Genomic DNA, 22,517 nt, shown 5'->3' with positions numbered 1-22,517 from the left:
CGCGTTATATTTAATATACCTGACATGACAAAAGTGCCCGACGTTAGCCCGTCACCTTTAAGCAGGCGTGGAAGTGACATCGAGTCAGGAAGGGCTGCGAGCGCCAAGCGGTTTGGCCTCCCAAGCCTATCTTTTAAGTAATTTCTTTTACGGCTCCGCCTCCTCTTCCTCCTCTTCCTCCTCCTCCCTAGCGTATTCCTGCAAGCGCAAAGGTCTGCTTTTTGGATCATTGAATGCCACTTTGCATGGTCAGTTGCCTCTCCACGGCGCAGGCCCGTGGCATGCGTATCTTTGTCGATGGTGTCTTGCCATTTTTGTTTTGGGGGTAAACATACGAAGACCGGTTGCAAGAATTGGGTATGTCTAGTCTAGTAAAAAGGAGGACTAAGGGTAACATGCTAGTACCGTGTTTTCCCCCAAAATAAGACCCTGTTCTGTCCCCGTCTCACACACGCACACAAACAGATATCCAGGGGTTAAATAAAACTGGCAGACAACAAATTCTTTCGATAAGAGGATTGGCAGCAACCCAGTAGTTGCTTGCCAAGAACTTTACCCATAAAGGGAGGGGTTGTTCCTCCGACAGATAAAGCCAAACAAGATACACACAGTTCAAGAATTGTCAAGTCCAGTCCGTATTAAATCCAAGGCAGATATCGTTGTTGCAAAGATACAATGTGACTCGCTAGTAGTTAGTTTTGTCTGTCGCAGAGTCTGAATGGCCACCTCACCCCCTTATATCCCCTGTGGGGCGTGGTCTAGTGACTCAGCTTAATCTCTGGCACGCCTCCTTTTCTGCTGCGTGTGCTTGTCTCTCCGACACTTGGCGTGGATCCAGCCAAGACTTATCTCCATCACTGTCCGACTGTGAGGAAATACCTGGCTCCTGGCCAATCTTTTCCCCCTTCGGGAGACACCTGAGGCATTGCCAGAAAGGAGGGTCCTGGAGAGGGAGGCCTGGCCAACTCCTCTCCTTCATGGTCAGAGCATTCTCCCTCCGATAAATCGGCCTCGGGGGTCGGAGTCACAACAGACCCCGTCTTATATTTTTTTGCCACCAAAAAAGGCACCAGGTCTTATTTTCAGGGGGGGGAGATATCGTCCATTGATTCACCTCACTTAGGCGCATCGCCCTCAGCCTCCTTTTCGCTGTCAGAGGTGTTCAGGAACTTCTTCAGCCAGCAAGACCAGCAAAGCTTTCCTGAGGGTAGCTGAATCAATCCGGAGTTATCGGCGACAGAGGCCTTCAGGAAAGTCTTGCTGGCTGCAGAAGAAATGGGCCGGCAAGGCAGATGTCGGTGTGTGCGAGGCCTGGCTGCAACTGTCCAAAGGTAAGTAGTAGGGCAGCTCCACTCCCATCATCCCCACTGTAGCTTAATTTTTACTTGTGCACCCTGGAGTAGGTGGGGTCATAATTAGGGTGTAAGGTTTCGATGTCATCTCAAATAAATTGCACTCCCAAACAATTAATCTTTGCTGAAATATTCCATTTATTGAGTACGACAGATCTGTCCCCGACTTCGTCGTAGCTGATACTAACCCTCTGACCCCCAAACCCTTCCCTTTCCGTTCCCCAATTCTCATCTTCTCATTGGCCATCTTCCAAGTCAGTCTCCCCCAGCTTCTGACCTCACCCCACAGGAATGTTCCCCCCTCCCATCCCATCTCCTAGGGGATATTATCTACAGAGAAAATAAGTAGGTGAAAAGTCAAGCCTCATCTTTTTATGGCAGCATCAGAATGCTGACATAGGGCTTATTTTGGGGGTAGGGTTTATATTGGGCATGCATGTCAAAACCAAGCAAAGACTTACTTTCGGAGTAGGTCATATTTTCGAGAAAACACAGTAGTCTTCCAATATCTCAGGGGCAGCCACAAAGAAGAGAGGGAGTCAAGCTATTCTCCAAAGCACCTGAAGGCAGGAAAAGAAGCAATGGATGGAAACTAAGCAAGGAGAGAAGCAACCTAGAACTAAGGAGAAATTTCCTGACAGTGAGAACAATTAATGAGTGGAATAACTTGCCTCCAGGACAGAAGAGACTGGACAGCCATTTGTCCGGAACGGTATAGTCTTGGCCAGAGTGGCAGCTGCTGCCGGCCTTCTCTCATCGTCTCTAGAATCAGTGCCACACCAAAATGTTGTCGAATGGTATCATTTGTGATGTGGTCAAGAAGGGAGATGCCCGATATCCAACGGAGCCTTCGCATTTCCACGGCATGGAGATAGCTTTCGGTCCCTGTTGTTGCTGCTAAGCCTTCAGTGCCGTGCAATGCAACAGGGCAGATGGTTGTTTTGTAACCCTCCTGCTCCTCCTCCATGTCCCCACCCAAAAAAATTATTAAAACTCAAGGAGAGAAGCCGCAGCGAGAAACGCACGAGGAAAGGCATGGTGCTTCCGATTTTGGCACGGGGGTGTTGGGTTTTGCAGCTTTCCTGCCCCGTGGCATTCGCCAGTTAGGATAGGAGATAAGATGGCTTGGGGGTAGAGCTGAAGTTTATGATTTGTACAAGTTGAATAGCGGATGCTTGAGCTGTGTGTTTGGTGGAGGTGGAGGAAGAAGAGGAGGAAGAAGAAGAGGAAGAGGAGAAGGAAGACATGGAGGAGAGAGAGAGGACAAGGAGGAAGCGAAGGAAGATATGGAGAAGGAGGAAAAGGAGGATATGGAGGAGGAGGATATGAAGGAGGAGGAGGAGAAGGAGAAGATAGACAATGAGTAGAAGGAGAAAGAGAAGGAGGACAAGGAGGAAGAGAAAGAAGATATGGGGAAGGAGGAAGAGGAAGAGAAGGAAGATATGGAGAAGGAGGAGGAGGAGAAGGAGAAGATAATGAGTAGAAGGAGAAAGAGAGGGAGGACAAGGAGGAAGAGAAGGAAGATATGGAGAAAGAGGAAGAGGAGGAGAAGGAAGATATGGAGGAGGAGGAGGAGGAGAAGAAGATAAACAATGAGAAAGAGAAGGAGGACAAGGAGGAAGAGAAGGAGGTGGAGAAGGAAGGTATGGAGAAGGATGAGAAGAAGGAAGATATGAGAAGGAGGAGGAGCAGAAGGAAAATATGGAGAAGGAGGAGAAAGAGAGGAGGAGAAGGAGATCCTTCCTTTTCTTCTCTTAGTGCTTCAGTTTCTATATTTTCTCCTGTAGTACCATACTAACTGACATCTTACCAGCTGAGTAGAAGATTTGGGCAGTTGGCGATGGGACATTGCTTCCAACGACTTAACATGCCCTTCTCGCCTTGCAGTCATAAATATGAGTTATTTGCCAAGCGTCCAAATTGCTTATTTCTTTTTTTTTCCTTTCCTAATTTCCTAAGGACAGGGGACACAGTGGCTTAGTGGCTAAGACACTGAGCTCGTCGATCGAAAGGTCGGCAGTTCAGCGGTTCGAATCCTGAGTGCCGCGTAACGGGGTGAGCTCCCGTTCCTTGTCCCAGCTTCTGCCAACCTAGCAGTTCGAAAGCAGGTAAAAAATGCAAGTAGAAAAATAGGGACCACCTTTGGTGGGAAGGGAACAGCGTTCCGTGCACCTTTGGCATTGAGTAATGCCGGCCACATGACCATGGAGACGTCTTTGAACAGCGCTGGCTCTTCGGCTTTGAAACGGAGATGAGCACCGCCCCCTAGAGTCAGGAACGACTGGGACGTATGTGCGAGGGGAACCTTTACCTTTAATTCTCAGGAATGAGATGAAAAATTTTGGATTTTTCTTTTTCGTGGAAGCGTTCTCTTGGAAGTTGGTCGGTTGAATGTTGGCTGCCTCCTCGCCATCACTCTTTCTTTACTGACTCCTAAACCTTTGCCTATTATGGCTCAGTGTTTCTTTGTGACGGGCATGTTTTGAAAACATCGGACTTAAAGCCTCGGTTAACAAAACCCCAGCATACTCTCTTTTCAAGGTGAAACGTGGAACTGAATTAATAAATAAGGCTGGGGAAAAAAAAAAAAAGCTTTGTCTTTTTATCGTGGCGAGAGCTCTCTGGGGCAGGCCCTTTCATTGTAGCTGCCGCGACATTATTCCGTTAGCCAGCATACCTAGCCGTACAATTCCAACACCGCGGGTTTCTAATCTGCTTATTTATAATTCAAAAGCTGGCCCATATATTAATGAACCCTTAATGAGCTGTTGAAAATGCCTGAATTACAGTCAGATTATTAAACTCCAACGGCCCCTGTAATCAAACCGGTGTTTTTGATTTTTTTTTTTGAGTGGGATTTGAGGGTGCTTTTGGTATCGGGGAGAGGTGGGGGGGGCTTTCGTGTGGCGAAGGGGAAGGCTTGAATCCGAAGGGGAGGCTTTGTAATAATTTTGACCTGCAATTTATTTATTGGCCTCTGAATGCCGTGTTATCTACGGAGGCAGGTGTGCGGCGGATTGAAAGGCAGCTAATTAGGATCCACGGAAAGATAGGCTAAAACTCTCTGGTTTTTATAACAAAGGCGGCGAAACAAATGTGGGGGGGGGCTCTGTTCTTGATGCGATTTGTTGGGATCTTACCTGTACGGAAATAAATGGTAGACAGAAATTGGGAGCCAGCGAGCAGGTGCCTCACCTGCTGGGCAGCGCCCAAAAAGGGGCTGTTGAAAACACTTCTCCAGCGGAAAAGGAACGTGGATAGAAGATAATATTTGTAGCTGGGGTGTGTGTGTGTCCTGTGGTTTTCTTGCAGATGTTTCATTACCAAACTGGGAAACACCTATCTGTGCTAGAAGGGAGGAGGAGGAGGATGGTTATTTCCTTACAGACCTTTCATTACCCAACTAGGTAACATCATCAGTGCTAGAAGGAAGTGGGATTTGCGGAGTGGAGGAGAAAGAGGAGGAGGAGGAGGAGTGGTAGGAAGACTGTTGGGTCCTTGGTGCTCTCTGAACTTGGATGCTGCTGTTAGTCAGTGGGACTTACTCCACAGATGGGTTTCAGCAGGTTCTGCTGAACCGGTAGTGGAAATTTTGACTAGTTTGGAGAACCGGTAATAAAAATTCTGACTGGCCCCACCCCCATCTATTCTCTGTCTCCCGAGTCCCAGCTGATTGGGAGGAAATGGGGATTTTGCAGTATCCTTCCCCTGGAGTGGGGAGGGAATGGAGATTTTACAGTATCCTTCCCCTGCCACGCCCACCAAGCCAAACATTTTGAAACCCACCACTGACTTACTCCCTGTTTTATTATTCAGTAGCTCACCCTGCACCCAACGCCCTGCACCCAATATTTAGATAAGCAGGGATTAACACCGGACAAACAATCAAGCAGAAAACGATACCCTAATCAAGGAACTACCCACACCTCCACCAACAGTGACAGGGCAAGCGTCTTTATATAAACAGGGAACAAAGCCCTACTCCCTGCCAGCACCTACGATGTTACCTACCTCGTTTGTCTAGCATTAATCCCTGCTTATCTGGAATTTAGTGTCTGGGTGCTGGTTGCCGCGTGAGCTGCTGAATATAAACAGGGAGCAGATCACACTAGCACGTATGACGTGACCTAGTTGGGTAACGAAACGCCTGCAAGAAAACCACCAAATGGCTCAGAACTGCCATATATAAACAGGGAGCAAGCCACCCTCACTAGCGCTGATGACGTTACCTATTTGGGTAATGAGATGTCTACAAGGAAACCACCCAGGTTCAGAGAGCCCCGACGACCCTCACGGAAAAGAGGGTTAAAAGCAACGTCCCCAAAGTCCCTTCAAAAGGGGCATCAGTCTCTAAGCAACCTTTTGTTTCCAACCTGGAATCATTCCCCCCCTTCTAGGCTGACACATAACAATCTAGATGGAGTCCTTGCATTGCCAGTGTTATTAGTAGTTCTCCCGTTATGGTGGAAGTGATAGATGGTTGCGCCCGGTGAAGTCCATGCTATATCTCTAATATCGGGAAGCTCTCAAAGGTCACCGAACTAAAGAGTAATAAAGCTGTAGGTTGATATACTGGGGAATAAAAACAGACAAACAATAAGCAGCGGGGTGAGCTTATATGTCGAGAAGGCGCCTAGTATGGGTGCTTACATTTACAAAGGACTTTGGTCGTGCCTACGAAAGGGAAGCTGGCGTGCAAAAACACCGCCTCTATTGATGCGTCTTCGGTAATTTGCGTCCAGATTAAGATTCTAGCGTGTGTTGTTGAAGTCATGAAGAAATAATAAAACTAGGTTCAACTCAGTGGAGCCACGATGGAGAGAAAGGCGTCGGCTTCTCTGACGCCTTTAATCTGGGATTTAAGACCAAACCTTTGTTGACCTCGGCAAGGATCAAGGAAGAAGCGAGAATCTGCACGGCAGGTCAGGGAAAAGGTGTCGGAATGCCTGCCTTGGTGGTAAAGATGGAATTTTGGAAAGCTCAAGGAGATTTTCCAGCCCCTGTTTAGAATGAGTTTGAATGAGGCTGACCCTGTAAACTGCTTACAGAGGGCTGGAAAGCACTGCGAAGCGGTATATAAATCTAAGTGCTATTGCTATTGCTTCCTTCCTTCCCTCCTTCCTTCTTTCCTTCCTCCCGCCTTTCCTCCCTCCCTCCCTTCCTTTCTCCCTCCCTCCTTCCCTCAGCCTTTCATCCTTCCGAGGTGGGTCAAATGAGGACCCAGATTGTTGGGGGGGCAAGAGGTTGACTCTGTAAACCGCTTAGAGCGGGCTGTAAAAGCACTGCGAAGCGGTATATAAGTCTTAAGTGCTATTGCTCTTCCTTCCTCTCTCCCTCCCTCCCTCCCTCCCTCCCTCCTTCCTTCCCCCCCCCCTCCATTCCTTCTTTCCTCCCTCCCTCCCTCAGCCTTCCATCCTTCCGAGGTCGGTAAAACAATGACCCAGATTGTTGGGGGGGCAAGAGGCTGACTCTGTAAAGCGCTTAGAGAGGGCTGTAAAAGCACTGCGAAGCGGTATATAAGTCTAAGTGCTATTGCTCTTCCTCCCTTCCTTCCTTCTTTCCTTCCTTCCTCCCCTCCATTCCTTCTTTCCTCCCTCCCTCCCTCAGTGTTCCATCCTTCCGAGGTCGGTAAAACATTGACCCAGATTGTTGGCGAGCAAGAGGCTGACTCTGTAAAGCGCTTAGAGAGGGCTGTAAAAGCACTGCGAAGCTACGCGCTATTGCTATTGTGGATGTTGAAAAGTTGGCCATTCCCAGCCTGGAACCCGTATTTGGTTCGATATGGACACCCATTGATGCCAGAAAAGAAAGTATCAACACACAAGCTCAGGGGGTTGGGGGGGGGGTCTTCTCCCCACCCAAGGAATCAGCCAGGACGGCTTGCTTTTGAAAGCCTACCGAAAGAAGTTAATTACAGCGGATCCTTTTTTGGGGGGTGGGGAGTGGGAAATGAGGTTGCCGTACAGCGAGGCCTTGCCTTTTTCTCTCCTCCTTAACATCGGTAATTATAATCTCAACGTTGTGTTTTGCGGGTGTGTGGAGAAACATCTTGGCAGCCCGCCCACCTCAACCCGATTAAACGTACAAATTGTCAGCCTTGATCTGCGGCGTTCAGATGGGACTGCTGACAAGGCATAACTCGGGGAGCTTCTCCTGGGCAGCCAAAGCTTTTCATTTCTTCTGGGGAGGGGGAGAGAGAGAGAGAGAGAGAGAGGGAGGGAGGGAGGAACAGGGAAGGGGAGGGGGTTACCTGGTAACAAACAGATGCTACTGCCACCAAACCATATGCTTAGAGCCCTGAAATTCTGGGTTTGTGCAGGTGCAAGGGAGTCGCCGAGCACAGGTCCGGAATTAACTGGGATGGAACAATTCCACCCCCAAAAAGGAGAGAGTTCAGAAGCAGAGAAGAAGAGAGAGGGGAAATAGAGAGGGGACAGGAGAAGGAGAAAGGGAAGGAGAGAAGAGAGGGAAGAGAAAGCGGAGAAGAAGAGAGAGGGGAAATAGAGAGGGGACAGGAGAAGGAGAAAGGGAAGGAGAGGGAAGGAGAGAAGAGAGGGAAGAGAAAGCGGAGAAGAAGAGAGAGAGGAAATAGAGAGGGGACAGGAGAAGGAGAAAGAGAAGGAGAGGGGAGGAGAGAAGAGAAGAGAGGGAAGAGAAAGCAGAGAAGAAGAGAGAGGGGAAATAGAGAGGGGACAGGAGAAGGAGAAAGGGAAGGAGAGGGAAGGAGAGAAGAGAGGGAAGAGAAAGCGGAGAAGAAGAGAGAGGGGAAATAGAGAGGGGACAGGAGAAGGAGAAAGGGAAGGAGAGGGAAGGAGAGAAGAGAGGGAAGAGAAAGCGGAGAAGAAGAGAGAGGGGAAATAGAGAGGGGACAGGAGAAGGAGAAAGAGAAGGAGAGGGGAGGAGAGAAGAGAAGAGAGGGAAGAGAAAGCAGAGAAGAAGAGAGAGGGGAAATAGAGAGGGGACAGGAGAAGGAGAAAGGGAAGGAGAGGGAAGGAGAGAAGAGAGGGAAGAGAAAGCGGAGAAGAAGAGAGAGAGGAAATAGAGAGGGGACAGGAGAAGGAGAGGGGAGGAGAGAAGAGAAGAGAGGGAAGAGAAAGCAGAGAAGAAGAGAGAGGGGAAATAGAGAGGGGACAGGAGAAGGAGAAAGGGAAGGAGAGGGAAGGAGAGAAGAGAGGGAAGAGAAAGCGGAGAAGAAGAGAGAGGGGAAATAGAGAGGGGTCAGGAGAAGGAGAAAGGGAAGGAGAGGGAAGGAGAGAAGAGAGGGAAGAGAAAGAAGAGGAAAGGAGAGGGATGTTGTAAAAATGGGTGAAATACGGTGTACAGGAGAAAAGAAAACAGATGGACGATTTCGTTTTTTGGGTTTTTTTTTCATGAGGGTTATACTATTGAAACTATAACGGAAGACTATACGGATGCAAAAACACATCGGTTTAGATGTCATTGCACGCTAGTTAATATTTATATGAACGCTAAGATTTTGCGTAGAAAGTAGGAGTAAATAACGTGAAGTAAGGAAAATGGGAATGCAATGATTAGGAATACGTTTATATGTATTGAAATGTATGATACTCAAGCATCGCGCCACTCGCACAATGATATGTACAAATTAAAAATAATAATAATAATAAAAAAAACTTGATTAACAACAGCAACACTTTTTGTTCTAGAATATTCAAGAACTGATGGGATGAACACGGGAAATCTGGACATTTCACACGGAGCTAACGGAGGTCTCCTTTTTCTTTCCTTCTCCCAAGGTCTCAGCATCCGAGGGGCGCAAGAGGAAGACCCCCCAGATCCGCAGCTCATGAGGTTGGACAATATGCTTCTCGCGGAAGGAGTCTCAGGACCCGAGAAAGGCGGCGGATCGGCGGCGGCGGCCGCGGCGGCCGCGGCTTCAGGCGGAACTTCCGATAATTCTATCGAACACTCAGATTACCGAGCCAAATTGACGCAGATCAGACAGATCTACCACACCGAGCTGGAGAAATATGAGCAGGTTAGCGCTTTATTTATTTATTTATTTATTAAATTTCTATACCGCCCTTCTCCAAATAGGACTCAGGGCGGTGCACAGCCTAAGTAAAAACAGAGCATACAAAATTTAAAAACAGTATTAAAATAATTAAATATTTTGGCCGTAAATTAAAACAACCCAATTTAAAATCAATTTAAAATTTAGCTCAAGCCAGCCCAGCTAGTTGAAATAAATAGGTTTTCAGGGCCCGACGAAAAATCCGGAGGTCTGTTATTGTACGTAACTCTGGGGGAAGGTTGTTCCAGAGGGTGGGCGCCGTCACAGAGAAGCCTCTCCCCCTGGGGGTCGCCAGCCGACATTGTCTGGCGGACGGCACCCTGAGGAGGCCCACTCTGTGCGAGCGTACTGGCCGGTGGGAGGCTATTGGTGGCAGAAGGCGGTCTCATAAGTACCCCGGCCCTAAGCCATGGAGCGCTTTAAAGGTGGTCACCAACACCTTGAAGCGCACCCGGAAGACCACCGGGAGCCAGTGCAGCTCGCGCAGGAGAGGTGTCACATGGGAGCGCCTCGTCGCCCCCATAATCCCCCGCGCGGCCGCGTTCTGGACCAGCTGGAGCCTCCGGGTGCACCCCAGGGGGAGCCCCATGTAGAGAGCGTTGCAGTAGTCCAGGCTGTGACGAGTGCCTGAGTGACTGTGCGTAGAGACTGTGCTTGAAGTCTTGCCACCTGGTTACATGGGTGGTGGTGGTTCTCTTGTTTGAAGTCAGCCTCCAAAAACCAAGAAAGACACACTGAGGTTCTTCTAGCACACAGTGATGGCTAACCACCTTCCCGGAGCCCTACGGATCCTGCCGTGTGCATGACCTACATAGTGGCAGACAAGGAAACATTACCTGACGTTTTTTAGCTATCTGGGTCAGCTGCGAGGACGCTTGGGCTGACGTCTTGCTGCTTTTCTCTTGCCGCGGCTTCCTTTTTGAACCCAGGAGCAAAAGGACCTGGCGTTGTCTTTATGGTGGCTTCAGCCCCCTCCTCCCCAACCCTCTGCCCCCTGCCTGGAGTTTGATTTTGACATTGGTTGCCAGTTTCAGGGGTGCATTTTAAAGCAGCGGGGGGAATGTGGTGGGGGCAGAGGAAGGGACGAAGCAGATTTTTCAGGAAAGTGTGCCTTGCCATCACTTTCCCAGCGCCAGGAGAAAAATCCTTCCCTTCATAATTTACAGCCGCTATAATAGAGATGACATATTGAAAGCTATCTTCTATAATTACATTGAAATACATTTTTTTTTTTTTTGGTGGTGCTCTGGGCAAAAGTATTTGTAAGCATCTCGAAAGTCTCAGGATAACTGGGGAGCTGCACGACGCCCGGATGCCTTCTTTCTGAAAGGAGTGGGGAGTTTTGGGGGGGTGGGAAAGCAAGGAAGGGGACCCCCCCCAAACTAGTAGTTTAAGGGAGGAGTGGAGGGGAAGGGAGGGTTGTTATTTATTTATTTATTTTCATAGCAGAAGGAAAAAAATAAAGTAAAATAAAACACAGACCAGACCCAACAGGCAATTTATCATGCTAAAGTAGTTATCCTGTGACTTCCAGCTGCCTTAAAGCATCTGATTTTAGGTCCACTTCTGCTTGTTTTCTGTGCATCCTTGCAAATAATTCTCGGGGAACCATCCCACAGCAGGGGTGGAGGTGACATTTATCCTAACTGTAACCCTGCCACGAAGAAGAGGGAGTCAACTTATTCTCCAGAGCACCTGAAGGCAGGACAAGAAGCAACGGGTGGAAACTAATCAAGGAGAGAAGCAACTTAGAACTAAGGAGGAATTTCCTGACAGTGAGAACAAATAATCCGTGGAACAACTTGCCACCAGAAGTTGTAAATGCTCCAACACTGGAAGTTTTTAAGAAGTGACTGGACAACCATTTCTCTGGGATGGGATAGGTTTCCTGCTTGAGTAGGGGGCTGGACTAGAAGACCTCCAAGGTCCCTTCCAACTCATTCTGTGTAGCCTCGTCTTGGGGACCTGAGGCTGGTTGAGAGTAGCGTTCCAGCCAAATCTTTCTAGGGTCTTGTCTCTGGGATGACACAGGAATTTAACAGTCCCTTTGATTGCTCCCCAGGGGAAAAAACCTTGGGTGTTAGTAACCACCGTGTTAAGATTCCCCCTGGTTTTTTAATTATCTAAATGTAAATACTTAACGAATTTTACTTAGAGTAATGAGCTAAGTGCACACTCCACAAATGAGCCGTTCAGATTAACCACGGATGAAGGGGCGGCTGTAGAGGCGAGCTTTTTTGAAATCCCCACAGAAAGCAAGACGGGGGCCCTGCTGCCAAACCGCTCATCAAGATTTGCGCCCGTACAGGTCGTCCTCGACTTACGACCACGGTTGAGCCCAACGTTTCTGTCGTTAAGCGAGACATTTGTCGAGTAAGCCTCTTGTGGGTTTCTGCTGGTAGGGATTAGGTCTTGGGGTTATTTTAGCTGTCAGGATTCCAAGTAATACACTCCTAGCAAACAGAACTCCTCAAAGAATAATTTTATTGGATATGTCATATTGGCACAAGCTGGTGAAAACCGACTCTGAATATCCCCGCGGTTTTCCCCCAATTAAAAAGAGAAACTATTTTTCCCTCCTTCCCCGAACAATCAGTCCCACGGTCCAATTAAGGTGCCGTCCGGTTTTCCTGGTAAACTTCACTCCACCTCCCTCCGGCCACCTGTGGGAATGTCCTTGGTTCCCAGGAGAAAGTATCTTGTTTTGGCTACAAAACCCCACCTATTTCTATTTCCCCTCTTCCCCTCTCCCTCAGCTCCATTGCGGCAACGCTGAAGCTTCAAAATGGCTTCGGCCAGGTCAGCTTCAGGGTTGACATGAGCAGGGCTTGTGAAGTAGAACATTGTGTGAAGCCAATACGGATTAACAGATGGGTTGGAAGGGGCCTGGTAGGTCATCTAGTCCAACCCCCATCTGCCCAAACAGGAGACCCTACACCATTTCCGACAAATGGCAGTCCAATCTCTTCTTGAAAGTCTCAAGTGATGAAGCTCCCACAACTTCTGTTCCATGCGTGGATTGCTCTCCCTGTCAGAAAATTTCTCCTCATTTCAAGGTTGAATCTCTCCTTGGTCAGTTTCCATCTATTGTTCCATGTCTGGCCTTCAGGTGCTTTGGAAAATAGCTTGAGCCCCTTCCTCCTCTCTGTGGCAGCCCCTCAAGTATTGGAAGATGCTCTCATGTCTCCCCTGGTCCTTCTCTTCACTAGGCTGGCCATGCCCAGTTCTTGCAACCATTCATCGTATGTTTTAGCCTCCAGTCCCCTCATCATCCTGGTTGCTCTTCTCTGCACTCTTTCTAGAGTCTCAATATCCCTTACAGATTAACAGAGTTGGAAGGGACCTTGTAGGTCATCTAATCCAACCCCCCATCCAAGCAGAAGACTCTACACCATTTCTGATAGATGGCAGTCCAGTCTCTTCTTGAAACTTCCAGTGATGAAGCTCCCACAACTTCCGAAGGCAACTTCTGTTCCATGGGTTGATTGTTCTCACTGTCAGAAAACTCCTCCTTATTTCTAGGCTGAATCTCTCCTTGTTCAGTTTCCATCCATTGTTCCTTGTCTGGCCTTCGAGTGCATTGGAGAATAGCTTGACCCCCCTTCCTCCTCTCTGTGGCAGCCCCTCAAATATTGGAAGACGGCTATCCTGTCTCCCCTGGTCCTTCTCTTCACTAGACTAGCCATGCCCAGTTCCTGCAACCGTTCATCGTATGTTTTAGTCTCCAGTCCCCTAATCATGGTTGACTGCTGATCGTTGGAGGACATCCGTTGTGTTTTCTGAACTTGGAGTAAACATGTTGTGGGTTTGCCCGAAGCATCCCTCCTCATTCTCTCCTCTCCCCCCTCCCCTCCCCTCCCCTTGCAGGCGTGCAATGAATTCACTACCCACGTGATGAATCTCCTGCGGGAGCAGAGCCGAACGCGGCCCATTTCCCCCAAAGAGATCGAGAGGATGGTTGGGATCATCCATCGGAAATTCAGCTCCATCCAGATGCAGCTCAAGCAAAGCACTTGCGAAGCGGTCATGATCTTGAGATCCCGGTTCCTGGATGCCAGGTGGGTAGATCCAGTAGATCTCTTGGGGAGGGGGGAGGGACTGTGATAGATCAGGAAGGATTGTTTCTGCTAGCTCTTCGCAAGCAAAGCGAAGTTTGAGAAGCTCATTTGTTCTACCATCATAAAAAAGTAAAAGGTAAAAATTCCCCTCGCACATTTGTGCTAGTCGTTCCCGACTCTAGGGGGCAGTGCTCATCTCCGTTTCAAAGCCGGAGAGCCAGCGCTGTCCGAAGACGTCTCCATGGTCATGTGGCCGGCATGACTCAACGCCAAAGGCACACGGAACGCTGTTCCCTTCCCACCAAAGGTGGTCCCTATTTTTCTACTTGCATTTTTTACCTGCTTTCGAACTGCTAGGTTGGCAGAAGCTGGGACAAGTCACGGGAGCTCATCCCATTATGCGGCGCTAGGGATTCGAACCGCTGAACTGCCGACCTTTCGATCGACAAGCTCAGCATCTTAGCCACTGAGGCACTGCATCCCTTCTACCATCATGGCAGACCTCAAAAGCTTTGTTTCCCAGGTTGCCTGCTTCAACATCGTTTTCCGAAGGTCCACTTCCCAGGTCAATTTTTTTTTTCCTGGTGCTTCTAGAAGAAGGCTCTCCGAACTTGTGGACTTCAACTCCCAAAATTTCCCAGCCAGCAGGAAAAAGCCTCAATTTTAGTAGCCACCCCAAATCTTTCTGTTAAGTTTGCCCCTGGTTGCCCCTGATGTTGTCATTGTCTCACCTGTGGGATTTCTCTCTTTCTCTTTCCCTTCCTTCCTTCCTTACTTTTTATCCTTCCTTCCTTTCTTTCCTTCCTTTTATCCTTCCATCTTCCTTCCTTTTATCCTTCCATCTTCCTTCCTTCCCTCCCTCCTTTCTTCCTTTTTATCCTTTCTTCCTTCATTCCTTTTTATCCTTCCTTCCTTCCTTCCTTCCATCCTTCTTCCTCCTCCCTCCCTCTCCCTCTCCGCCTTTTTCCCTCGCCCTTTCCTTCTCCCCCTCTTCCTCTCCTTCTCCCCCTCTTTCCCTCTCCCCTTCTTTTCCCCCTCCCTCTTTTCCCTTCTCCCCTTCCCTCTCTTCTCCTCTCCCCTCCTCTGCTCTGCTCTTAGGCGAAAAAGGCGCAACTTCAGTAAACAAGCCACAGAAATCCTGAATGAGTATTTTTACTCGCACCTCAGCAACCCCTACCCCAGCGAAGAAGCCAAAGAAGAGCTGGCAAAGAAATGCAGCATCACAGTATCGCAGGTAAACCTTGACTCCTTCGTGTGTGTGTGTGTGTGTGTGTGAGAGAGAGAGAGAGAGAGAGAGAGAAGACATTTAGCGATAGGTAGGTTCCCCTTGTGAGAACCGTTGCCATTTCTGAAATTAAAATTGCCCTTCCTGCATTGTTCTGCTCCTTGTTGTAGTAGTGATAACCATCCCTCTCTCCTCTTGGCCAATGGGATGAGCAGCAGAGAGTTTCTTTCATGGTTCCTTGACTCCTGAGGGGCCTTCAGAAGCTTCCTCAGTGGTCCTTTCTTGGGTGAAATGCTCCTCAGGTGACAAGCCACTCTTGACCAGCCCTACCAACTAAAACCTTTCCCTGGAGTGGGGAGGGAATGGGGATTTTGTAGTTTCCTTCCCCTGGAGTGGGGAGGGAATGGGGATTTTGCAGTATCCTTCCCCTGGAGTGGAGAGGGAATGGAGATTCTGCAGTATCCTTCCCCTGCCACACCCACCAAGCCACACCCACAGAACCGGTAGTAAAAAAAAAATTGAATTCCACCACTTCTGCCACCTCTTTCCTAAAAATCAGCGTTTTTGAGCATCCTATGTTCTTTTCTTGGCCGTCGTTTTCTTGCCAGCGGACGCTTCATCACTTTGCTCAGAGTTGAACTCATGATTGTTTTTCGGTTGCCCCTTGCCCAAGAACTTGGCGGTGGGGAGTTGCCGCCTCTTGGACAAGCTAAGCGGCTCCAAGATGGGTCGATTCCCATCTTCGTGCCGCAAAAGCTCTGCCTTCGCTCGTGCCTTCTGGCTGATAGAGGGTGGGATGGGGGGGGGAAACATGCCCAGAGAGCGGCTAATTAGAATTTAAAAGCCAGCCTCACATATGATATGATTGGCCTTTGTAAAGGAGGCCTACTCATGTGGATCGCCTAATTATGTGCTAGGAAGGAAGGAATTCTCTGTGGCCTACTTGAACCCTGTCCAGCATTGTTCCTTTGTGGCTAGAGCGAAAGCGAGTGGGAGAAAAAAAACTTGGGTTTTCCGGCGACTTGCCCGTCTTCCTCTTACGGTCACGGAAATTTGAACACCGCAGCAGAAGAAGAGAAACTGAGAAGAACGATGCCGATGCTCCACCAAGATCAGAATCTTATTTGCAATTTGAGCAGGCAGCTCCCCACCACTCCGGAGAACTGACGGCCAAAATAGAGTCTATCTTTTCTGCTCTTTGTCTCCGTTTTTCGATAAGGCTGGTGTTTTCGGCTTCGTGCTTCTAGGTGCTTCTTCCTTGCTCCTAGAAGCACGAAGCCGAAAACACCAGCCTGAAGATGACGAATGAGACTTCGTTGAAACGTCACCAAGACACTTCCAATTTTACGTGGGAGAAAACCCGAATAACCAAAGACCTACATACAAATACCCGCGAAAACCTCAGAAAACAAATATATATATATATATACACGAAATCAGGGTTACATTTTCTACGAGTCGATTACAATGGCAATTGTACAATCTTCTTCCCATTCCAAGATCAAACAAGAATGCTTTGGCGTCCTTCTCCCCAAAGTTGCGCGTCTTTTCGATTTAACAATAATTTATGGCCTTTTTGAAAATTTAGCATTGCAATTAACGTGATGAATCAGTGCGAGGGTATTGTTTTGAAATGTAATACACAGTTAAGCCCAATTAATTAATTGGCTTTCAGCGACTGGGAGCAGAGTGATGTCGGCTGGGCTTTTCGATGCACAGATAGTTTGTTTAAATGAAAAATGGGGCATTGCATAGATGTATCTATTCATCCTACCCCCTACCCCCCCCCCCCACAAATAAAACTTCTAACATGCATGAAGGAGACGAAAGCTTGGTCATTGCCGAGAAACCAAGAGAGCCCGGCATTCTTGGCCAATGGTGGAATCAAACTTTGGTTTGAGTTTCTTCTGCCTCTTGTCTGAAGGGGCAACAGCAGGGGTGGGGCTGCTGGGGGTTCGCAGGGGTTCGGGAGAACCTCTAGCTTAGATTCTGTGCAGTTCGGAGAACCCCCCAAATCCCACTCCTGGCTGGCCCCGCCCACCCCTCCCCTCCCAGGAGTCCCCACGTGGCCCGTTTTGGATGCAGTTAAGTGCAGGGTGTGCGCGGAGGCTTGGGGAGGGTGAAAAATGGGCCTACCGGAAGTTCAGGAAGGCCGGCCTCTGGAGGGCCTCCGGAGCCTGCTGAGGCCGTTTTTGCCCTCCCGGAGGTTCAAGGAAAACCTCTGGAGCCCGGGGAGGGCAAAAATGCCACCTACCCTGCCGTGGTGCAGGAGGCCGACTAGGCCACACCCATGCCAGCAACCAGGCAGAGAACCCATTGCTAAAATTTATGAAGCCCAACCCCTGGGTAGCAAGTCCTACATATGGCTGGAGAAAAGGTCCAGGCGTCCTGAGCTGTAGGACAGCTGCTGGCCTTGGCACTCAGCACCAGCTCCTCTTCCTAGGGAAAGGGGTCAAGGAACCCCGCGTGGTGGCGGTGGGATTCCAGGAACTCTTTCCCGAAGTCCTCTCTCTCTTTTTTTTTTTTTGCAAATCCCGTTTCTCGAGAGCGATGCCTTCTCCGATGGGTCTGAACAGCGCCTCCGTCAAGGAGAGGAACTTGATTCGATTTTGGACCTCTTTATTGACTTCTGCAAGCCAAGGCCCAGGCCTGTTAACGTTTTGCATTACTTCATATTTCTCGGAAAGGAAGGCAAAAGCCATCTGCGACTCTTCTGCTCGCGACGGCAATTCGGTTAAGGCTTGGTGTTGCTTAATGGCGGCTCTTTGTCATCAAAGGACACCCAGGTTCCTGGAAAAGGTTTGCAAAGGACAAGAACCCCCCCCCTGAAGTGGTTTGCCTGCAAGACAACGACACGTTGAAAGGAGAAGGGAAGATCCGTTCTTTGTGTTCAGGAGGCTTTAAAAGACCATCTTGTGAAATTTAGGGGCAGTTTTAGAGCGAACGTTTTATTTGGAGGGCTCCATAGCTTCCACACGCGTGTATCCAGACATCCAACATTCATAAAGATTTTATTTGTTTGCTTTCAAGAGAAAACCGGTGGCTTGGTGGTATTTTTCTTTCTTTTTTTTTTTTAAATGTGGCTCTCAAATCCTTTTGCTTTCAGCCAACGCCTAGGTGTGTTCGGAGGCAGTTCAGAAGAAGAACAAACTATAGGCTGGAGTTAACCTTGGCTTTGATGATAGTTGACTCACCTAAACTGCAGACTGTGTGGATTGTTGTTTTTCCCCCCCTTCTCGTGCACAGCAAGAAGGTGTCCGTCCTCTACTCTGTCGGATGCCTTTTGAGTTTAGTCGAGGGAATAAGGCTTGCTTAGAAGGAGACGCTGGGATTAAAAACAGTAATCACTGTAGATGTTTTGGGTTTACTTCATTGCATTGCATTGCATTGCATTGTATTTTTAAAAAAAATTTAATTTATTTTTTAAATTTGATTTATATGCCGCCCTTCTCCGGAGACTCAGGGCGTCTTACAATGCGTTAAGCAATAGCCTTCATACTTTTGTATATTTATACAAAGTCAGCTTATTGCCCCCACAAACTGGGTCCTCAATTGTATTGTATTGTATTGTATTGTATTGCATTGCATTGCATTGCAATTTATTTTATTTTATTGTATTGTATTGTATTTATTTTATTTTATTTATTTTATTTCATTTTATTTCATTTCATTATTTTATTTTATATTATATTCTTAGTTTTAATTTTAGTTTTATTTTTTAACTGGGAGGAGGCCGGCAATCCTGACTTTGATATTCCTGGGGTTGCCTCGCGCAGGTTAAACATAATGTACGATCCACTGTGCCTTTCATTGCTTCCAATTAAACTTTGCTTGTTAGTTTAACCTCTTGGTAATCCCATCAAACAATGGATAGCAAAGACAACACTGCCCACAGTAGCTATGGATGAGTGGCCATTAATTTTAATTGCCTTGATATTAAAGATTAAGAACTAGGGAGACTGGAAGGGTGGAAACAATCTGATGTCGAGCAAATCTGCCTTCCCTAGGCTGCGGGGATATTAAAAATTTTTTACTGTGAATTAAACAAGCCTTTATTAGTGATGGCCATTGCTGGATTGGTCCAGAGGTGGGCATAAACGCCCCGATTTCTTATATATCCACAGACAATCTGCTTGACGTATAGAGATTCTGCAATTATGAAACTGTTAATAAAAGCCATAATTGGATTGTCCGTAGTAATTATTTGCCCGGCTTTCATTAATGCTTTATTGCTTCCTGACTGACAAGGTAATATTAAGTGCAATATATGTAATACTCCAGCGGGCCGTCTTGGGAATTCGGCGGGCCAAAGGATGCACCTTTGCTTATTGCCTTCGAAGCTCGGAGGGTTTTCATTAATTTCGGGGAGAGCTAAGGCCAGGATGATGGTAGCGAGGGTTTTCCTGCTTGCTTTTAAGACGATAAGGGGGCTCAGAGTCTGCCTTTGTTTCAGTTGGAGTAATTTGATGGCCTGGTCAAGAGAGTGGCTTTCCAAGCCAAACTCTTTCGGATCTACAGAGAGCCGAGGTGGCGCAGTGGTTAGAGTGCAGTACTGCAGGCGACTTCAGCTGACTGCTAGCTGCAGTTCGGCAGTTCGAATCTCACTAGGCTCAAGGTCGACTCGGCCTTCCCTCCTTCCGAGGTGGGTAAAATGAGGACCCAGATTGTTGGGGGCAAGAGGCTGACTCTGTAAACTGCTGAGAGAGAGCTGTGAAGCGGTATATTTAAGTCTAAGTGCTATTACTGTCTGTCCATCCATCTATCTATCTATCTATCTATGATCCATCCATCCATCACCTCTCTCTCTATCATCATCATCTCTCTCTCATCTATGATTTATATCTGTCTGTCTGTATCTATCATCCATCGATCCATCCATCCATCCATCTGTCTGTCATCTCTCTCTCTCTCATCAATCTATCATCATCTCTCTCTAATCTGATATCTATCTATCTATCTATCTATCTATCTATCTATCTATAATCTATCTATCTATAATCTATCTATCTATCTATTCTATCTGCCATGGTTGCGCAGTGGTTAGAATGCAGTATTGCAGAATAATTCTGCCGACTGCCAGCAGTTTGATCCTGAGCGGCTCAAGGTCGACTCAGCCTTCCATCCTTCCGAGGTCAGTAAAATGAGGACCAGGATTGTTGGGGGCCAGAGGCTGACTCTGTAAACCGCTTAGAGAGGCCTGTAAAAGCACTATGAAGCAATATATATAAGTCTAAGGGCTATTGCAGGCTAACTCTGCCCATCGCCAGCAGTTTGATTCTGAGCGGCTCAAGGTTGACTCAGCCAGGCAAGTGAGGCCACCATGCAACATTTCATGCATGGATGGCCAAATAAGGATTGGTGGGTTGTGGTGATTATTTTTCTTTTCCCCCCTTTTGTTTTTTTGCAAACACGCAGGTCTATCCGCAGGCCAGGTTGCGAGGTTGTTTTTACTCCCATCACCGAAAAGACAATTGCTGGTTGGAGGAGTTCTTTTTTTTTTTTTGGGTCCTTTTTATGCTCCCTCCTCAGGGGTGGGGTCTGCCCAGTTGCCGGGTGGGCGTGGCCACAGTGGGTGTGGCCTAGTTGGCCTCCTGCACCATGGCAGGGTGGGGGCGTTTTTGCTCTCCCCTGGCTCCGGAGGCTTTGTTCGAGCCTCCGGGAGGGCGAAAATGGCCTCCCCAGGCTCCGGAGGCCCTCTGGGCCTGTTTCTGGCCTTTCTGAACTTCCGCCCGTTTTTCACCCTCCCTGCGTGCCCTGCACTTACCTGCATCCAAAATGGGCCGCGTGGGGACTCCTGGGAGGGGCGTGGTGGGGTGAGCGGGGCCAGCCAGGAGTGGGATTTGGGGGTTCTCCGAACTGCATGATGTCAGCATTCTGATGCTGCCATAAAAAGGAGGAGACAAGGCTTGGCTTTTCACCTACTTATTTTCTCTGTAGATAATATCCCCTAGGAGATGGGATGGGAGGGGGACATTCCTGTGGGCTGAGGTCAGAAGCTGGGGAGACTGACTTGGAAGATGGCCAGTGAGAAGATGAGAATTGGGGAACAGAAAGGGAAGGGTTTGGGGGTCAGAGGGTTAGTATTGGCTATGACGAAGTCGGGGCCAGATCTGTCGTACTCAATAAATGGAATATTTCAGCAAAGATTAATTGTTTGGGAGTGCAATTTATTTGAGATGACATCGAAACCTGACACATAGAATCTTAGCTAGAGGTTTTCCCGAACCCCTGCGAACCTCCAGAAGCCCCCCTGTCCCTCCTGCCTTCTCCCGTTGCCAGCGAAGGTCGCGTCTATTTGTTTCTGTGGTTTTTCTGGAGATGGGAGGAAGGCTGGCCCAACATTCAGAAAAATATGAAAAAGAAAGCAGCAGGCTGGGCATTAAATTCAGGCATGGTACATCAAGACATCTGGTCATCCAGCGAGAGTATATCCCTAGTTGGAGCCAGGATATACCAATCAGGTGCCCACAAATGTTGAGCAAATCATACTCAACCCAGTGTTCTCTTTCTTTTCCTTTCCTTTCCTTTCCTTTCCTTTCCTTTCCTTTCCTTTCCTTTCCTTTCCTTTCCTTTCCTTTCCTTTCCTTTCCTTTCCTCCTTTCCTTTCCTTCCCCTTTCATCTTTCCTTTCCTTTCCTTTCTTCTGTCCTTTCCTTTCCTTTCCTTTCTTTTCCTTTTCCCTTTCCTTTCCTTTCCTCCTTTCCTTTCCTTCCCCTTTCATCTGTCCTGTCCTTTCCTTTCCTTTCCTTTCCTTTCCTTTCCTTTCCTTTCCTTTCCTCTCCTCTCCTCTCCTCTCCTCTCCTCTCCTCTCCTCTCCTCTCCTCCCCTCCCCTCCCCTCCCCTTCCTCTTTCATCCTTCCCTTCCCCTTTCATCTGTTCTTTCCTTCCCCTTCTTCCTTCCTCCCTTCCCTCCTCCCTTCTTTTTTCCTTTCTCTTCCCTTCCCCTCCTTCCTTCCTTCCTTCCTTCCTTCCTTCCTTCCTTCCTTCCTTTCCTCTCTCTTTTATTCTCACTCTCTCCTCCCCCCCCTTTCCCTCTCTCCCTCCCCCTCCCCCCATCTCCCCTTCCAGGTATCCAACTGGTTTGGCAACAAGAGAATCAGGTACAAGAAAAACATCGGGAAGTTTCAAGAGGAGGCCAACCTTTACGCTGCCAAAACAGCCGTGACGGCAGCTCACGCCGTAGCCGCTGCTGTGCAAAACAACCAGACCAGTTCGCCCACCACACCAAACTCTGGTAAGTCTCTGTCTTTCTTTTAAAAACGGCATTTGGAGGAGGTGGGAGGAAAAAAGGAAAAGAAAAAGAAAAAGACAGATCCGGAAGGCAAGGGAGGCTACCCTTCTCCCTAGGCCACCTAGAGTCAAGCCAGGGGTGTCCTCATTGATGGGAGCAACCGAGTGCTGAGGAATTGGTGAGGGGTTCACCCAACGGAGGTGTAAATCTTCCAGTGGACCTTCTTCAAAAATAGCCAGACCTGGAACTCTTGTCCTCTGCAGCCAGGATGTTGCTGTCGTTCCCCTGTCTCGGGAGGGAACTCTCTTGGTAACAAACCCAGTAAAACCATCACCACGACAAAAAAAAGTATGTTTTTTCCCCCCTGGCCCACTTGCCGTCATCTCCGGGAGTTTGAAGCCCAGAGAATGGGACTCTTCTCTGACCCAGCTCCCCAAACCCTCTGAAATCAATCGATCGATTCCTTTATTAGGAGCGCCAGCAGCCCCGGCAAAAAGTTTCTCCCTCACAGCAGGCTAACACGTCTGTTCAGCCAGGAGATGAATAGTTATCTGCCGCATCTATTCATCTCCGCCTCTCTGCCTTTTATCCCCAGAGCTAGGGTGGGGCTTCGCTAG

General features: G+C 48.3%; 1 protein-coding gene across 3 annotated transcripts in view; it reads left to right on the top strand.

Annotated features, from left to right (window-relative positions):
- The window catches only part of PBX3 (PBX homeobox 3), a 160,459-nt gene that overhangs the window by 126,947 nt on the left and 10,995 nt on the right, over nt 1-22,517 (top strand). For all 3 annotated transcript variants that reach the window (XM_087879942.1, XM_087879940.1, XM_087879941.1), the window contains exons 3-6: nt 9,110-9,351; nt 13,255-13,445; nt 14,544-14,679; nt 21,738-21,903. In XM_087879942.1, the coding sequence (XP_087736068.1) occupies nt 9,110-9,351; nt 13,255-13,445; nt 14,544-14,679; nt 21,738-21,903 (735 nt within the window). The remainder of the gene's footprint in view (nt 1-9,109; nt 9,352-13,254; nt 13,446-14,543; nt 14,680-21,737; nt 21,904-22,517) is intronic.

The sequence above is a fragment of the Pantherophis guttatus genome, chromosome 16, assembly GCF_059756535.1.
Source record: "Pantherophis guttatus breed Tessera chromosome 16, ASM5975653v1, whole genome shotgun sequence".
Classification (NCBI taxonomy): Eukaryota; Metazoa; Chordata; class Lepidosauria; order Squamata; family Colubridae; genus Pantherophis; species Pantherophis guttatus.
This window is presented reverse-complemented; position numbering and strand designations above follow the sequence as displayed.